General features: G+C 38.5%; 1 protein-coding gene across 2 annotated transcripts in view; it reads left to right on the top strand.

Annotated features, from left to right (window-relative positions):
* The window catches only part of NSD2 (nuclear receptor binding SET domain protein 2), a 109,429-nt gene extending 94,027 nt beyond the window's left edge, over positions 1-15,402 (top strand). The window contains exons 14-23 of one of the 2 annotated variants that reach the window (XM_014520060.2): positions 878-1,057; positions 2,078-2,234; positions 2,988-3,193; positions 3,885-3,988; positions 4,687-4,956; positions 5,246-5,362; positions 7,213-7,354; positions 8,057-8,163; positions 11,410-11,614; positions 13,390-15,402. In XM_014520060.2, the coding sequence (XP_014375546.1) occupies positions 878-1,057; positions 2,078-2,234; positions 2,988-3,193; positions 3,885-3,988; positions 4,687-4,956; positions 5,246-5,362; positions 7,213-7,354; positions 8,057-8,163; positions 11,410-11,614; positions 13,390-13,658 (1,757 nt within the window). In that variant the 3' untranslated portion in view covers positions 13,659-15,402. Of the gene's footprint in view, positions 1-877; positions 1,058-2,077; positions 2,235-2,987; positions 3,194-3,884; positions 3,989-4,686; positions 4,957-5,245; positions 5,363-5,526; positions 5,600-7,212; positions 7,355-8,056; positions 8,164-11,409; positions 11,615-13,389 lie in introns of those variants that run through there. The other variant, XM_025204438.1, reaches the window with a different exon arrangement.
* Positions 15,403-15,777: the final 375 nt, after the last annotated feature.

Here is a 15,777-nt window from a genome sequence, read left to right on the forward strand (position 1 = left end):
GATTCTTTGAAAAATGTCGACATGAGAAGTTTTTATATGCTTGGTTTTCTGTACTTTTTTTGGTTCCTTCCTAATTCAGAACCACTCAAGGAGGAATGCTTTGCCCAAATTAGAAAAATGATTGAAGAAGAATTAAATGGGCTGAAAATAGCAAGACACAATGTGCTGCTTTTGTTACCGTTTCATGCCCTGTTCTTTCCACACTTTAGTCCCATTCATAGCAATTGAACCATTCATACAAAATAAGTAATTATTTAAGAGTAGCAAAATCTGGTCCGTTAGCATGTGTAGATTGCCAGTTGCAGTTATGCAGACGTGCACACAATAGTATGTTACCTGGAAAATCGTTTAGAGTAAATGCATAATTATCCATCAGCATTAGAGGGGATTTTTTTAGGTTTTTTTCTAATTATACTAGCAACAGTGCAGTACAGAACTGTTACCAGTAATTACACATGGTATCTTTCTAATGAAACTAAATATCAAATGTAGGTATGACAAAGAAGAGGATGATAGACAAGTTTATCTATATATGTCTATAAAACTTAAGTAGTGCATTGAAGCTCTATTTGTACTTATTTGTATGTATACCTAGTTTTCTAACAATTGAAAGCATATTGATTGATAAGCAGAGTTGCAGAAGGCTTTCCTGTACTGTTATAAATATATGAAGATCAATACAATTAAATCTCATTTTTAGCAAAAAACCCTGCTAGTTAAGTATTTTGGCTGAATTCAAATGCACCTGTTTTGAAGCTGTCATAGCTGATACACTGTCTATATGTCAGCAGTGTTATAGAGTATTAAAATGCATTGTTTGGATTAAATTTGCAGAGCAAGCTGAAAGATAAATACTAAAGTATTGTGCTTTTGCTAGGCAAAATGATACGGTGTGTTCGCTGCCCTGTGGCTTACCACGCTGGAGACATTTGCATTGCTGCAGGCTGTGCTGTGATCGCTTCCAACAGCATTGTGTGTACCAATCATTTCACAGCCATGAAAGGAAAAAGTCATCATGCGCATGTCAATGTGAGCTGGTGCTTTGTGTGCTCAAAAGGTAACTTGATGGAAAGCTCTTTATTACTTTGCTGTAAGCCTCATCAACTTTTAAATGTGTCATTTTTTTTTCTGTTTCACCTGGATTTCAGTAAGATCTCTAAATAAAAATGCCAAAGACATGCAGAGTCACTTCAGGTTTAATCAGATTTTGTTGAAGATATTAAAGTATCTGGTGATAAGCAGACATTTTTTTTAAAAGAATGTCTTTCCTTGTAATTCTTCTGCCTATCCTACATCTGATTTAATTGCGAGCCAGGGAGGCATAATGAGAACTAATTATGTTCCTTACCCTGTGTTCAACATACTGAAGCCTTTTGTATTTACTTTCTGTTAATATATATGTAAAAATATAAATATTTTAAGAGATGCTTTTGGCTTAGTTGGAAAACAGCAAATTAAGCCAGTATTAGTTATTGCTGATATACTCCTAATTAATGTTTTTTTGCTTTTACATTCTGCAGTAAATTTTATTACTTATTGAGCACAGCCCTGTGCACAGAGCTGATTAGAACATAGAGAGACAAACTACCTGACCTGCTGACAAATTAAACACACATTGTAGAAGCTTATTAAGCCACAGCTTGCTTAACTTCCTACTTGATAATTCATGCACACAAAACAGTGATCTCATTCCTCTGCTCAACAAAGATTTAATGAAAAAATTCTGTGGAGGCTCGTTTTTATTAAAATTTCACATCCTGTGAAGCATTAGCATAAATTAAACTACAGTTGTTAAACTAAAACGAACCAATTACAATTTGTGATGCATTATCCTGGCTGTTTTGATTGTTGGTTCACTTGCTAATTTGTATAATATAGTAATCTGTGTCTTCCAGTCAATGAAATTAGTTAGATTTGTCTTTGGTTTTTACATACAAATGAGTGATAGGTCTTTGTTACCAATCAGTATGTTTTAACTAGTTTAAAGACTGCATTTATAGTTACATATTATAGAGATTTAAATCACACTGAAATGCTAAATTCCTCCCCCCCTTCTAACTTTGTCTTCTTTGTGCAGGAGGTAGCTTGTTGTGCTGCGAGTCATGTCCTGCAGCATTTCACCCAGACTGTTTAAACATTGAAATGCCAGATGGTAGCTGGTACTGCAATGACTGCAGGGCAGGGAAGAAACTCCGTTTCCAGGATATCATTTGGGTCAAGCTAGGAAATTACAGGTCTGATGAATGCACTTGTAGTTCTTATATATGGGCTGGATATAACTGGAAGAAAATTAATTTGTGTGTAGAAATGTTTGGAGGTTGCTCCCCTATGCAACACCCTCAGTTTCAGAGATATGTTCAAATAGTTAAGTGTGTATAATTTTTGTAATTGATTACATTTGTTTCTTTTTCTGCCTGAGGGATTAGCCATTCAGGTGTCAGCCTTTTAAACTCCACTGGGACATGGGCAGAACTGATATATGAGTGGTGTCACACTGGAAGATGACACCATTCTTGTGTAGTGTAGACAGTCATAGTTATGTATGGTTGTCCACAGACAGAATCTGGTTTTGCTAGCCAGATGCAGGAGGGGCTGTGTAGCCCGATTCCCTCTTCTGGTTTTCAATTTTCCATTAAGTCAGTCGGTTTCTGCCCATTGCCTGGAACTATTATAATTTTGGAATTGGTTGCATGCAGTGTCCAAAAGTAATTGCTGTATAGGGAGACAGAGAGAGATGTACCATCAAGCAAACGTGAGGCCTCACCTTGCTTATCCAAATTCTTTTTCTTGTTTAATGAGTTTAAAAAATGGTAGGTTTAAAGCTGTTCTACTGTTTTGTGTTGTCTGGTGACTTGCTTTCTTAAATCTGATTCTAAGCAGCACTCCATCTACAATGTTCAGTTGTCGTTGTTGATTACTGTTACTAAACTGTCCTGTGAAGAAAGGATTTGACTAAACTGCTGTATTTATTTGTGCTCCTATGATAGATGGTGGCCTGCAGAAGTTTGCCATCCAAAAAACGTCCCTCCAAATATCCAGAAAATGAAGCATGAAATTGGAGAGTTTCCTGTGTTTTTCTTTGGTTCTAAGGATTATTACTGGACGCATCAAGCTCGTGTATTTCCATATATGGAGGGAGACAGGGGGAGTAGATACCAAGGAATTAAAGGAATTGGAAAAGTCTTCAAAAATGGTACAACAAAGCAAAAATAATGTGTGCGCGCGCGTGATTTGATTTCTAAAGATACTGTACTTGAGCCCGGAACTACTTTATGTAATCTTGTCTTGCAATCTAAAAGAGGAAAAAATGGTTTTGTGATTCAGAATATGAGTCACTACCGTTAGTTTGGATTGAATATTTGGGTTTCGTTACTTCTAGCAGCATATAGGGTAAGCTAGTGATGTCCAACCTTTGGGCCCTATTTACCAAATGAGCAGTGCAGGGTCAGTCAGCAGGCCAGATTGAGTCCATGGGGCTGGGAGGTGCACTGGCTTGGGCCAGCTAGATCCTGCTTAAGTGCCATGTCATGTGGCCCATGGGGCTTGCACATTTGGCATTAATTGCTACCATTCTCCACTGCCAAATTTCTGGAGCTTTGGGGAGCCCCATGGGTTGCATCACAGCTCTCCAGGCTGGGGGTTGAGCACTCCTGGTCTAAGCAATATGTTGGTATTTTTGCCTGTCTGGAAAACAATCAATGAGCGTAAATACTAGTCATGTTATAAGAGCTGTAAAGGAATTTAGTTAGTCAATTGAGATCTCTATTATCGAGATGTGTAAACCAAGTAGAAGGAAAGTGAAGGGACAAGAGGGGGAGTGTTACTGGGCTGCAGGGAATAATCTTTCTCTAGGTCCTAACAATGCAGGTGTTTTGTTTTTCCAGCTTTGCAAGAGGCTGAAGCTAGATTTCGAGAAATAAAACTTCAGCGAGAAGCCAAAGAAACCCAGGAAAATGAACGTAAACCACCACCGTACAAACACATAAAGGTAAGGACGGGTGTCTTGTAACCCACTCACTTCAGTGATGTTCTCCACTTCAGGGAATTCAGTCTCAGTTGGCCAGTTTATCATAAACTGGATGCAGATCTAACCTTCTTCTGTAATGGAGGGAAAATAAATTTTAGCTCATCTTTTGCAGAGTGTTGCTGGAAGGCTTCACAGGAGAAGAATGTGTTCGAGTAATGATATGAATTAAGTCCAGGCCTTTGATTGACATGCTGTGAAACGGAAGTGGTTCCTGGGCAGGCTAAATAGTTCAGCCAGCACACAATGATTTTAAAGCATTTTGCATAGATTCCAGGGATCAGGTTGAGCTAGGGAGAGATGAAAAAGAAGACAGTTGCACTAGTGACAAGAGAATAGGAAGAACACCCAGAAGAATTTTCATGGTGCTAAATGGAAAATTACTTCTAAAAATCGTGAGGAAGCTGCAGGATTTAATAAGAGTCATGAAACAGAAAAAGGGTCTGCCACTGAGGTTACAAGAATCAGAGTGTATAATGTCATTTTTTAAAATTAGGGGAAGGAAGAGAAGAAAGCTATTTTCCTTTTTTTTTTTTTTTTTTTTAGTACTTCATCATGTTGAGATTGAGGTGATAGCAGGAAGATAATAACCTATGATGGATTCACTTGAAAAACCAGGCTGTTTTATAATAATACTTGGTCTATTTTTATGTATGATTCAGGTGAATAAACCTTGTGGTAAGGTTCAGATTTACACTGCTGATATTTTTGAGATTCCCAAATGCAACTGCAAACCCACAGATGAAAACCCTTGTGGCTTTGATTCTGAATGCCTAAACCGGATGCTGATGTATGAATGTCACCCACAAGTTTGTCCAGCTGGAGAACGCTGCCAGAATCAGTGCTTTACCAAACGTCAGTACCCTGAAACAAAGATAATCAAAACGGATGGCAAAGGCTGGGGTTTGGTTGCCAAGAGAGACATAAAAAAGGTATGGATTATAGCCTTTTCTAGTTCCACATTATGGCATTCATTCCTTTTAGGGATAAAGATTCAAATCTGTCTTTTGTGTAAGTGCAGTGTAATTTTGGAATAGTATTTGCCCAACTGTGACTCTCTCTCTCTCTCTCTCTCTCTCTCTCTCTCTCTAATGAAGTGGAGCTCTTAATTCCCCCCTCCCTGCCCCCTCCTACCCGTATCCCTCCAAAGAAAGAGTTGTTAACCTGTGGCACTGTTAGGTTGGGTTATTTCTTTACTAGCAATGCTCTTCTGTCCTTCAGGGAGAGTTTGTGAATGAGTATGTTGGTGAACTAATTGATGAAGAGGAGTGTATGGCAAGAATCAAATACGCACATGAAAATGACATCACTCACTTCTATATGCTCACTATTGATAAGGTACAATATTTTAATATTTTTATTGTCATGTAATAATGTGTTTATTATTTAATAATACATTCTGATAAACATTTGACTTGCTTTCCTGTGGAAAAATGGTGCAGTAACTGATAGGTCCAAAGACTAAACTGTCTGATCTGCTTTGGTTTATCATCTGTTCACAGTGTTTTTCACTCTTTCTGTGACTTCTGCATTTCAACACTTATCTACAAGGTGATAAGCATGTCAGAAACACCTATGGTAGAATCGTGCAGATTGCAGTTGGCTGCACTTGGCTGTCTGTCGTCAAGTACAACAAAGATAAGCATATACCTGATTAAAATAGTGGGGAAAATATACACTTATTTGATATAGCAAGGAGACAGTTGGAGTACACACAAAACAATAGCACCACTGTTAACAGACCACTTTTATTAAAAAATGAAATGGCTTGGTGGGAAATTGTAATCTTGAGAGCGTGTCAGTATTCTGTCCTTTAAATCTGTGTTTTCAGCCATCTTCATTTCTTTGTTTGTTCACAGCAAAGTTTAGATCTGCAAAAATGACCCCATGCTCCTTTTTGTAGGAGCTTTTCCCTGGTGTTGCCGACTGTATAATTGCTCAGTCCTTGCCGTCTTCACAATGCATACGAGGATAGTGTTCTGTGTCCTTGCAGCTGCTGTCACTATTTCTCCTGTTAGCATTGTAAAAGGAATAGGTCATTGCCTGATGGAGATCCTGCCATGACCAACCAAGTAATTCAGTAAAGAATGAGAAAACACTAATACAGTATGTTAAATAGCAGTACTGGGGCTCTGGAACTTGTAGCTGGTAGCTGACAACCTGTGGTCAGTAAGGGTCAAGTTTTTTTAAATAAGTCTGCTCCTTTGTGTGCCTTGTTTGTGCATGTAAATGACCATTAAGCCTGTATGGCCATCTGCCAACAGAGTTACTTGATTTCCAGGCACATAGTCATAGTAATTGCATATGTGCAATGTCAACTCACCCTAAATTCAAGAAGAAACTTTAGTAAGGTAATTAAAACACGTTCTGCTTGTAATATGTTGCTTTTAGAATAACCACTGCATGCCACAAACTCTAAATAGTTTTGCTTTCCAGTTCAGCAGAATGCAGCATCAGTTATTCATCCAAGGTCCAACCCCCTAAACATTAACTGTAAATCTGTTATTTGTCCCCAAAGTTACTGTCTTTTCCCTCAGACACACAGTGGTGTTGTTTTTCATGGAGATATGGAGAGGGCTGCTAAACAGCTGGTCAAAGAATCAAATCAAAACTGTCAGCTATTTTCAAGATTTTATTTTTTTATTATGTTTTCTGGCTTTGAAGGTGGAAAGAGGTTAAAAGGCAGTTGCATATAGGGTTGGACTTTCTTAAAGACTACTTACTAAAAACTTATTTGGGTTTACACAAGGATAAGCTAAAAAAACCAGCAAGGAATTTGTAATGCCTGCAAGTCAATAGCAAATTGACCAATGCCATTTAATGTGTTACTTATCAAAATAAATATAATAAGGTTTCAGATACAGGAAAACTGATTCATTTAGGTTTTATTATTTTTAGGGTATTTTTCTTTTGTTTTCTGAACCACTTGCTCACAAGAAAGCTTATCCTGCCATGTGGCTGTGATAAATACTGTGGAAGCGTGAGCTAGATCATGGTATTGCTTTGGGAGCGTCCATTCCAGTTCATATGAGGCGCTACAGTTTTCAATACAACAAGTAAAATGGAGGTACTTATATATTGCTGACTGACAAGAATGTCCATGTCTTTACATGTTCATATGCAATTCTGGAAATTACGTATTTTCACGAGAGGAAAAAAAATCATTCTCTTACTATTTTAATTTTCAGGATCGTATTATTGATGCTGGTCCCAAAGGAAACTATTCTCGTTTTATGAATCACAGCTGCCAACCAAATTGTGAGACTCTAAAATGGACAGTAAATGGAGATACACGCGTAGGCCTGTTTGCCGTGTGTGATATTCCTGCAGGTATGTGAATGTCTGGGGTTTTTAATATGAAACGTTAAACCTGTTGCCTGTCTGCATCAGATAATAATCAGTGCAAGCCAGTTCTGGTGTGATTTAACTGATTACTTTTGGCACAAAGTTCCCCATGGAACTCAGTGCATTCTCTCTTCATAGAGAGGAGAATACCAAGTTTTTCTTTTTCTCCAGTAAATGTTTTCTTACTGTTGAGCTTTAGACAAACCTTGAAATGGCTGCTTTTTGTTCATCTGATGGAAGCTCCTAGAGTTACTACCTATATTGAGTTCCTTTTCAGTACGGCAAAATATGGTTCTTCAAAGAATTTAAAACATATTTAAGACTAGGTGTAGTGAATGGGCATGCCAGGTAATTGCAGGGAGCAGGTAAAGGAGAACAGAGGAAACAGTATATTAAAAGAAATGTTTGTTTCTCAGCTCTGTGTATAGAAGATTTTAAGTTAATTATGTAAAAACATATTTGACATAAGAGAAAAATGAAAAGCTTCTGCTGGATATGTACCTAATAATGATCAGTGCTTGTAAAGGATGGAGAGACCAAAGTAAAAATACTAATTGCAGAGCAAGTGCTAAAATGGGCAAAGCAGAATAGAATACTTATTTGTGGATTAGTGCTGATTGTGGATAGTCCTTACCTTGTACTTTGTTTAATAAAGGGATATGGTAAACAGTCTTATCTCTTACTCAGGGACAGAGCTGACTTTCAACTACAATCTTGACTGTCTGGGCAATGAAAAAACTGTCTGTAAATGTGGTGCCCCAAACTGCAGTGGATTTCTTGGGGACAGACCAAAGGTATGTAAAATATAGCCTGAATGTAAAAGTACCCTTCAAAACTAAAAATCCTGTAGCTATTAAGAGAAAAAAGTTACAGGTTTTGTTGTTTTTGAGGGGTTTTTTTGAGTGTTAGTGAAAAATTATAATACCTGTAGGAAAACTTCAGCAAATAAAGCAACATGTTCTGAAAATTATCAAACTTCTCTGACGTTACAGAAATGTTACTGTTAAGGGTGAAAGATGCATCATGTATTGCTGCAATTATTCTGGGAGGGGAGAGGGGACATTGAGGCCCTTGGCAGACGTGCAGTTAAAGGCACAATGGTATTCGCATGTTCCCCACAATCGTGCTTCCTGCCATGCCACACATGAATGACAGGAGGCATGACTGTGAGATCAAAATTTCAAATAAAGGTGTTGGACCCCTTGGGAAGTTTTGAATGGAGGTGCGGACCACTTTACATTGTAAGTGGATATTCACATACTTCGATCATAGTCATCTTTTGCCGGGCCCCTTAGACATAGTCTGTGGACTCCCAGGGGTCCGTGGACCACAAGGTTGAAAACCACCGGTCCAGTTCCATCCAGATGCCGAATTAGAGGGGAATAATCGCTTCCCTCAGTCTGCAGGCCATTAGCTGTTAGCCTTCTTGGCAACGAGGGTGCACTGTTGGCTCATATTCAGCTTATTGTCCACTGTAACTCCCAGGTCCTTTTCTGCAGAGCTGCTGCCCAGCCAGTCGGCCCCCAGCCTGTACCGATGCATGGGATTGTTCTGTCCGAAGTGCAGGACTTTGCACTTGTCCTTGTTTGAACCTCATGAGATTTCTCTGGGCCCAATCCTCCAATTTCTCTAGGTCTCTGAACCCTAGCCCTACCCTCCAGCAGATCTACTACTCCTCCCAGCTTTGTGTCATCTGCAAACTTGCTGAGGGTGCAATCTATCCCATCTTCCAGGTCATTGATGAACAAAACCGTCCCAAAGACTGACCCCTGGGGCACTCCATTTGATACTGGCTGGCAAATAGACATCAAGCCATTACCACCCTCTGAGCCCAATGATCCAGCCAGTTTTCTGTCCACCTTACAGTCCATTCATCCAACCCATACTTCCTTAGCTTGCCTGCGAGAATGCTGTGGGAGACTGTATCAAAAGCCTTGCTAAATCTAAATATTTATCACAACTGCTGGTTTCCCTGCATCCACAGAACCAGTCATCTCATCATAGAAGGCAATCAGGTTGGTCAGGCATGACTTGCCCTTGGTGAATCCATGCTGACTGTTCCTAATCATCTTCTCTATGTGCTTAGAAACAGATTCCTTGAGAACCTGCTCTATGATTTTTTTCAGGGATTGAGGTGAGACGTCTGTAGTTTCCAGGATCCTCCTCCTTCCCTCTCTTAAAGAGGGCCACCATGTTTGCCCTTTTTCCAATCATCCAGGACCTCTCCCAGTCACCATGAGTTTTCAAAGATAATGGCCAAAGGCTCTGCAATCACATTGGCCAACTCCCTCAGCACCCTCATGTGCATCCTGTCCAGCCCCATGGACTTGTGCACATCCAGTTTCTCTAAATAGTCCCTAACCTGTTCTTTCACCACTATTGGCTGCTCACCTCCTCCCCAAACTGTGCTGCCCGGTGCAGTAGTCTTGGAGCTGACCATGCCTGTGAAGACTGAGATGAGAAAAGCATTGAGCACTTCTGCCTTTTCCACATCATCTATCATTAGGTTCTCTCCCCCATTCAGTACTTATATTTAGAAATGACCTGTGGGAATTAACTTAGATTTGCTTAAACATTATGTTCCTGGTGCTGGTCACATGTAGACATTGGAATGAAAATCTACTGTGGAATTGAGGGGACTGGCAGAGGAAAGCAAAATCAGATTCTTAACCATGGCAAGACTGTCCACCTTTTCAGTATTATGGTTCTTGACACTGCTCAGTGACTGGTCCTTCAGAGGGAGGATGTGCAATTGCAGAATATACCTACTTACATCTTTTTAGAAGAGGAATAATCTTACCTCAGCTTGTCATCCATTTATGCACTGAACCAGGAAAAAAATTGTAACTCATCTCTAGAGCTGTCTGGATTGCTAGATAAAGTATGCTTATTTGAGCAATAAGTTATAATAATATTGCAAATGCAAGACTACATCCACATCCTGAAATAATGTTGTCAATGACAGTTAACTGTCTGTGTGTAAAATCTCCATGTGATACAGTGACAGAGACCTAATAGAAATATGTACCCTCATCGAAAGACAATTCTTGATAGGAGAAGGTTCTTTAATTTAGACCCACAACTAATAATAAGATCCAGCAAATATAAGTTGAAGTTAACCGTCCTTGGAGAAAAATGTAAATGCCTAACGGGATACTAAATCATTGAACACTAGTATACGAAACCATTGAAACAAGGGTTTCTCCACCACTTGACTCTAGAGTGAATGCTTTTCAAACAGGATGTTTTCGCCCAACCAGAACTCATAGTCTTGATACATGGAACTCGTGGTTCTACAATCTGTATTTTTCAAACCAGGCTGTAATATTCCAATAATCTCCTTTTACTTGAAAATCTGAAATCTTTCTAACTTGTAGTGTGACTAGAGCTGTGGTTAATTAATTAGGTTGTGTAATTTATTAGATCATTTACTTATATTTCCTTCACTGTTTTAGACATTGAGATTGACAGGCTAATTATAAGTGATTTTTTTTGTGTTAAAAGATATTATTCCATCTTGGTGTTACCTGTGTTAGTGAGCATTCCTCCTGCTCTTGTGCATCAGGGGTTGCGTGGGAGCAGCCAGCAGGCCTCTGCTTACAGCATTTTTTGCTTGCACTGAAAAACATTTGCTTTCTGAAATATTTCTATTTTCTGTCTGATATTTTACTGCAAGTAGAAAAAATTGACAGCCCAAAGACTGATGGCCTTTATCTACAGGATATGCACAGCATAGGTGGCAGTGAGCAAGCTTCTTCATGCTAGCAAAGTGTTGTTAGCTCTGATCTACAAGGATATCCTCTAGGGACTAGAAGCTGCCCTGGTCTCTGTGTTGAATCAAACTTAAGCTTTGCTTGTGAGACTGCCTACATGGCAGTCAACACCAACACAGTTCCCCTGGGAACTGGAAGCACTAATTATCTTAACTTCTTCTACCAGGAAATTCTTGTAGATTGTTGTAGGCTTCTTTTCTCTCTCAGTGAAACATCTTAATTTTTCTATTTTTTGTTTTTGTTTTTTTAAACTGTAATTTCCCGCAGAATTCTTCCACTAATGCTTCAGAAGAAAAAGGCAAAAAGACCAAAAAGAGAACGCGGAGACGTAAAACAAAAAGTGAAGGAAAGAAACAGTCTGAAGACGAGTGTTTCCGTTGTGGTGATGGAGGACAACTTGTTTTGTGTGACAGGAAATCTTGTACGAAAACTTATCATCTCTCCTGTCTTGGTTTGGTGAAACGTCCTTTTGGTGAGTGGAGTGTATGAAGTGGTGGGGAAGGAAGCTGTTTGTGATAAAAACCTGTGCTGAAAATGTGTAAACCAATAGATTACAAGAAATATTTGCTTATCACATTGCATCTTTAAAAGAAAAATTAATTTACATCCTTAAAATTGAGGGAAGTTCTTATTCTTCAGGGCGTAATTTATAAATATGGCAAGAGTTTCTTTTGAATAGGGAGACCTACTATTCTTATCCCTTTCTAGACAAGCCAGGCACTTAAGTCCACATCACTAAATTAGGGTAGGGGTATTCATGTCAAGTAGAAGGCCTCTGGCACCCAGAGCCCCTTCACCAAGGCATGAACAATATATTAAACGCAGTTCCGTTCATGGAAGAGTCATGAGATTCATGATTCCTTGTTAATTCCCCAACTTGTTTTAACTTGGCTCAAAAAGGAAAGAGACTCTAAGTACAGTAGTTTGCTGCCTAGACTCATTGTTGAAATTCATGCTCCCCTCAGTAATGAAGTGCCCCCTTCTCCAAATGTATGCTGCTGTAATTGGAGGAGTATAATCAAGCTGAGCAGGTTCTTGGAAGATGGCTTGCCATACTCCTTGTCATTAGGACCCGTCAGCAACAATGACTTGTTAAATCCATATACTTCTAGCTGTTCTCAGAACCTTAAAACCCATCTGGCTTTTAGTCCCTGAGTTCATCAACTGAAACCAGGAATTGGATGTTGACTCCTCCGGCTGATTGGTGCTGAAAGAAAATGCTGAGATACGCATTCCTGTAAGATGATCTCTGTCCCGGGCTTTCCTTGTGTTATTGGTAAAAGCACTTTGTATTGGACACTACCAAAGATGTTCACCTTTCTCCGTCGTTTCGGTTCACAGAAAGGGCATGGAATGATGCCAGCGGACTGGGACTAGCTGTGGCCGAAAACCCCACGATGCTGTGGGCAAGGCTCAATGGCACCTTAAACGAAAATAGCCAACGGGTCTGAAAAGATGACAAAACTAAATACTAAATTTGTAACCTCTAAGATAAATTTCCACTGCCAGTTCAAAGTTTTCTTGGAAAGGAGCGGTGGCCACTTGCATTTTTTGTGGTTGCCTATGGTGATTTATGAATAATTGAGCGGCTGAAGTTGCAACATCTTAAGATATCCTCAGGTGGCCTTCTGAGGTTATTTATAGGGTATATATGCAATTACAAGGACCTTTTATTTAGACAGGTTCAAGGCTGCATGGATCCTACAATGAGAATCCACACAGATAAGGTTAAGAGAGCATTCATTCTTCACTTGGTACTACAGAAGAAGCTCTGCTTATAATTCATTTTCTGTAGTTTGTTGCCGTTCAGAGGTCAGAAGCTATTAGAGAAAGGAAAAGACAGGCAAACATAAAAATGTGACCAATACAAGTAAATTTGGTACTGTGCAATAACATCTGGAATGGGTAGAGATTGGAACTCATTAGAAAATATTTCAGGGAACTGAATTATTTATACTGACTTGATTTGTGTTGTATTTAAGTGGTAAAGGGTCAAGCAGTCCATATAAAGTAGTCTGCTCAGCTTATCTAGAGGTATGGCATCACATTTAGCTTTCAGTGGGTCTTTAGCCAGAAAAATTGCTATTCCCGCTTATACACTTTATAATTATTTCTGTGCTTTTTAAAGCAGACATTAAATACAAAGCATTTCCTGGCCTTTTTGCAACATGAAGCTTTCTTCTCATAACTGAAAAGAAAAACATTATTTCTATGAAACTATTTCCTCTGTTCTTTGTTCGATTGCAGGAAAGTGGGAGTGTCCGTGGCACCACTGTGATGTGTGTGGGAAACCTTCCATGTCTTTTTGCCATTTCTGCCCAAATTCTTTCTGCAAGGAACACCAAGATGGGACAGTACTAAATTCTACATTAAAGGGACAGTTATGCTGCTCTGAACATGTTCTTGGGGTAGCTTCTGTTGCAACTCAGAAGACTCGAAGACACCCCAGAAAAATGACCAAGTTGAAGCGCAAGAGAAGACAAAGGACCAGATGGATGAGAGCTGAATGCAAATAGTAATGGACTGCAGTATCTACTGCCAACACTATCTTGTAGATAAGTTGTGAATAGGGCCAGGGAAGAACATGGTTTTACATATATTCTGTAAAGGTTACATTTTGGGAGGGGATGCGGAAGCATTTTTTGTTTTTGTGTTTTTTTAAATCCACTGAGCCAACCACAGCAGTCTTCTGCTGCATCTGCACTGATAACGAACTGTGGCATACATAGTTCAGAATTTTTCAGGACAAACCAAACTTATTATTCAGCATTACAGTTACACTTGAATTGTTACGAATGTATAAGGTTCCCTCCAATATTTTTCAAGTTGGAGGTAGGTTAAATCAAAGCAGGTAGGCACATTATAAATGTAGGTTTTGAGATGTATTTGCCATCCAGCAGATGTTTAAAATAGTATATCCTTGAAAGAAATTATTAGGTGTCAAGTTTTTTGGTCTATAGTCCCAATTTATATCTGATTGCCTTGAGTGAATTGTTGAGCAAGTATTTGAGTGCCATTTACAACCCGGGTGCTTATCTGATTATAATCAACACACTTTTTAATTTGTTCTTGCTCTTATAAAATGGTTGTCTAGTTGTTCTTAAAGATATTTTTAATATCCTTCATGAAGAAGTACAGTGAATGGTGAGAAAAAGCTCACCTGTCCTAGAGAGGGAAAACCTTATAAAAGATTTTTTTTCTATACTGTTTTTTCCTGTATTTCATTTTAGGTAAATAGAAATACACTTGATCTTATAGAGTTGACAAGTCTGGACTCAAAGGGATATTGTTTTACAATCTCGGCCCAATATTTAGGATTTTTATGTTCTTAATAAAAAAAAAAATCTTACAACACCTAATATTAAGAGAATAGTTCATTATTTTTCTTAAAACCAATAAAAAATTTCACAGGCAATCATGTCTGCACTCAATCCAAACCTTGCAGCTTTGTGATAGTGCGAGAAATAGTGACTTGATAGCAAACTGCAGAATGACAAGTCAGTAGAAATTATTTTAAAAATAAACTGGAATTTTAAAGAAACACAATTATTAAAATAATAAATGTGACCTACTTGTCCCTTTCTAAATAGCATTTATAAAACGGACTGCTTGACTTCAAGAACAGACTTTGTCATTCCATTCTCGTTGAAGAGCTCAGAATTTGTTTCAGTAACACTTTTATTTTCTTGACCCCTGTTAGGTTCCAGACTTGCAGTGTGGTGCATATACAAGACTTAGGTTTAATGGAAATCACTGTAGAACTAGGAAAAAATGGTGAAGGAAAATATCTTAAATAATTTTGCTTACTATTTTCTACCTTATATGTGTAATTGGTGTGCAGTGAGGCAGTGTTATAAACCAGTTCTGACTTGTGCAGTCATTACCTACCCCATGGAAACACAATGTGGGCCTTCATGACCATTTAATAATTTGTATATGTTCTAGCTTAGTGTGCCTTTAATAGTGCAGAAACTCTGTGTAGGTTGTTTTTTTTAAATGACGCATAGCTATATTATAAAGTGTATATTTTTTCAAAGTATTTTTCAGGGTTTAATTGCAGTTCTAGTTATTTGAATGATTGAAATCTACATCTGTTCCCAGTACATGAGAATGTTTACTTTTTTATTAGATTTTAATTGCAGAAGTTCTAAAATGTACCATTATTCTGTGCTAAGAACTGATTTTTTTTTAAATTTCTTTTGTAATAGAGCAACTGCTTTGTTTTGTGGATCAAAATTTTATAAATACTGTTCGAAGGTTTGTTCCTCCCTTTTTCAAATAATCCTGGGCTGAAAGTAGCCAGTTCACTATAGGAGAGTGTTACATTCGTTAGCACTGTGACATTTCTACTTTTGCCAGATTAATATACAAAGCCTTGCACATGTGGAAAAATTGTGAAGGTTTCTGAAGGATGTTTGAGGGGACTGTTCTTTTGTCCTAACCTTCTTACTTGCGTTGCCAAGGCTAAAGCATAGCCAGGTACCTGAAATCAAAACCAAAAAGAAATTTTGTATATTTTTTCAGCGTTGGGGAAGGGAACTTAGATATTCTTTTGAAGGGAGGGGGGGGAGGGGCGGAGAAGCAAAAGCAAAAATGTTTTTCCTGGTCACTTTAGAGCAAAATGAAGGAATTTGG

The sequence above is a fragment of the Alligator sinensis genome, unplaced genomic scaffold (genome assembly GCF_000455745.1).
Source record: "Alligator sinensis unplaced genomic scaffold, ASM45574v1 scaffold445_2, whole genome shotgun sequence".
In the NCBI taxonomy this organism is placed as follows: Eukaryota; Metazoa; Chordata; order Crocodylia; family Alligatoridae; genus Alligator; species Alligator sinensis.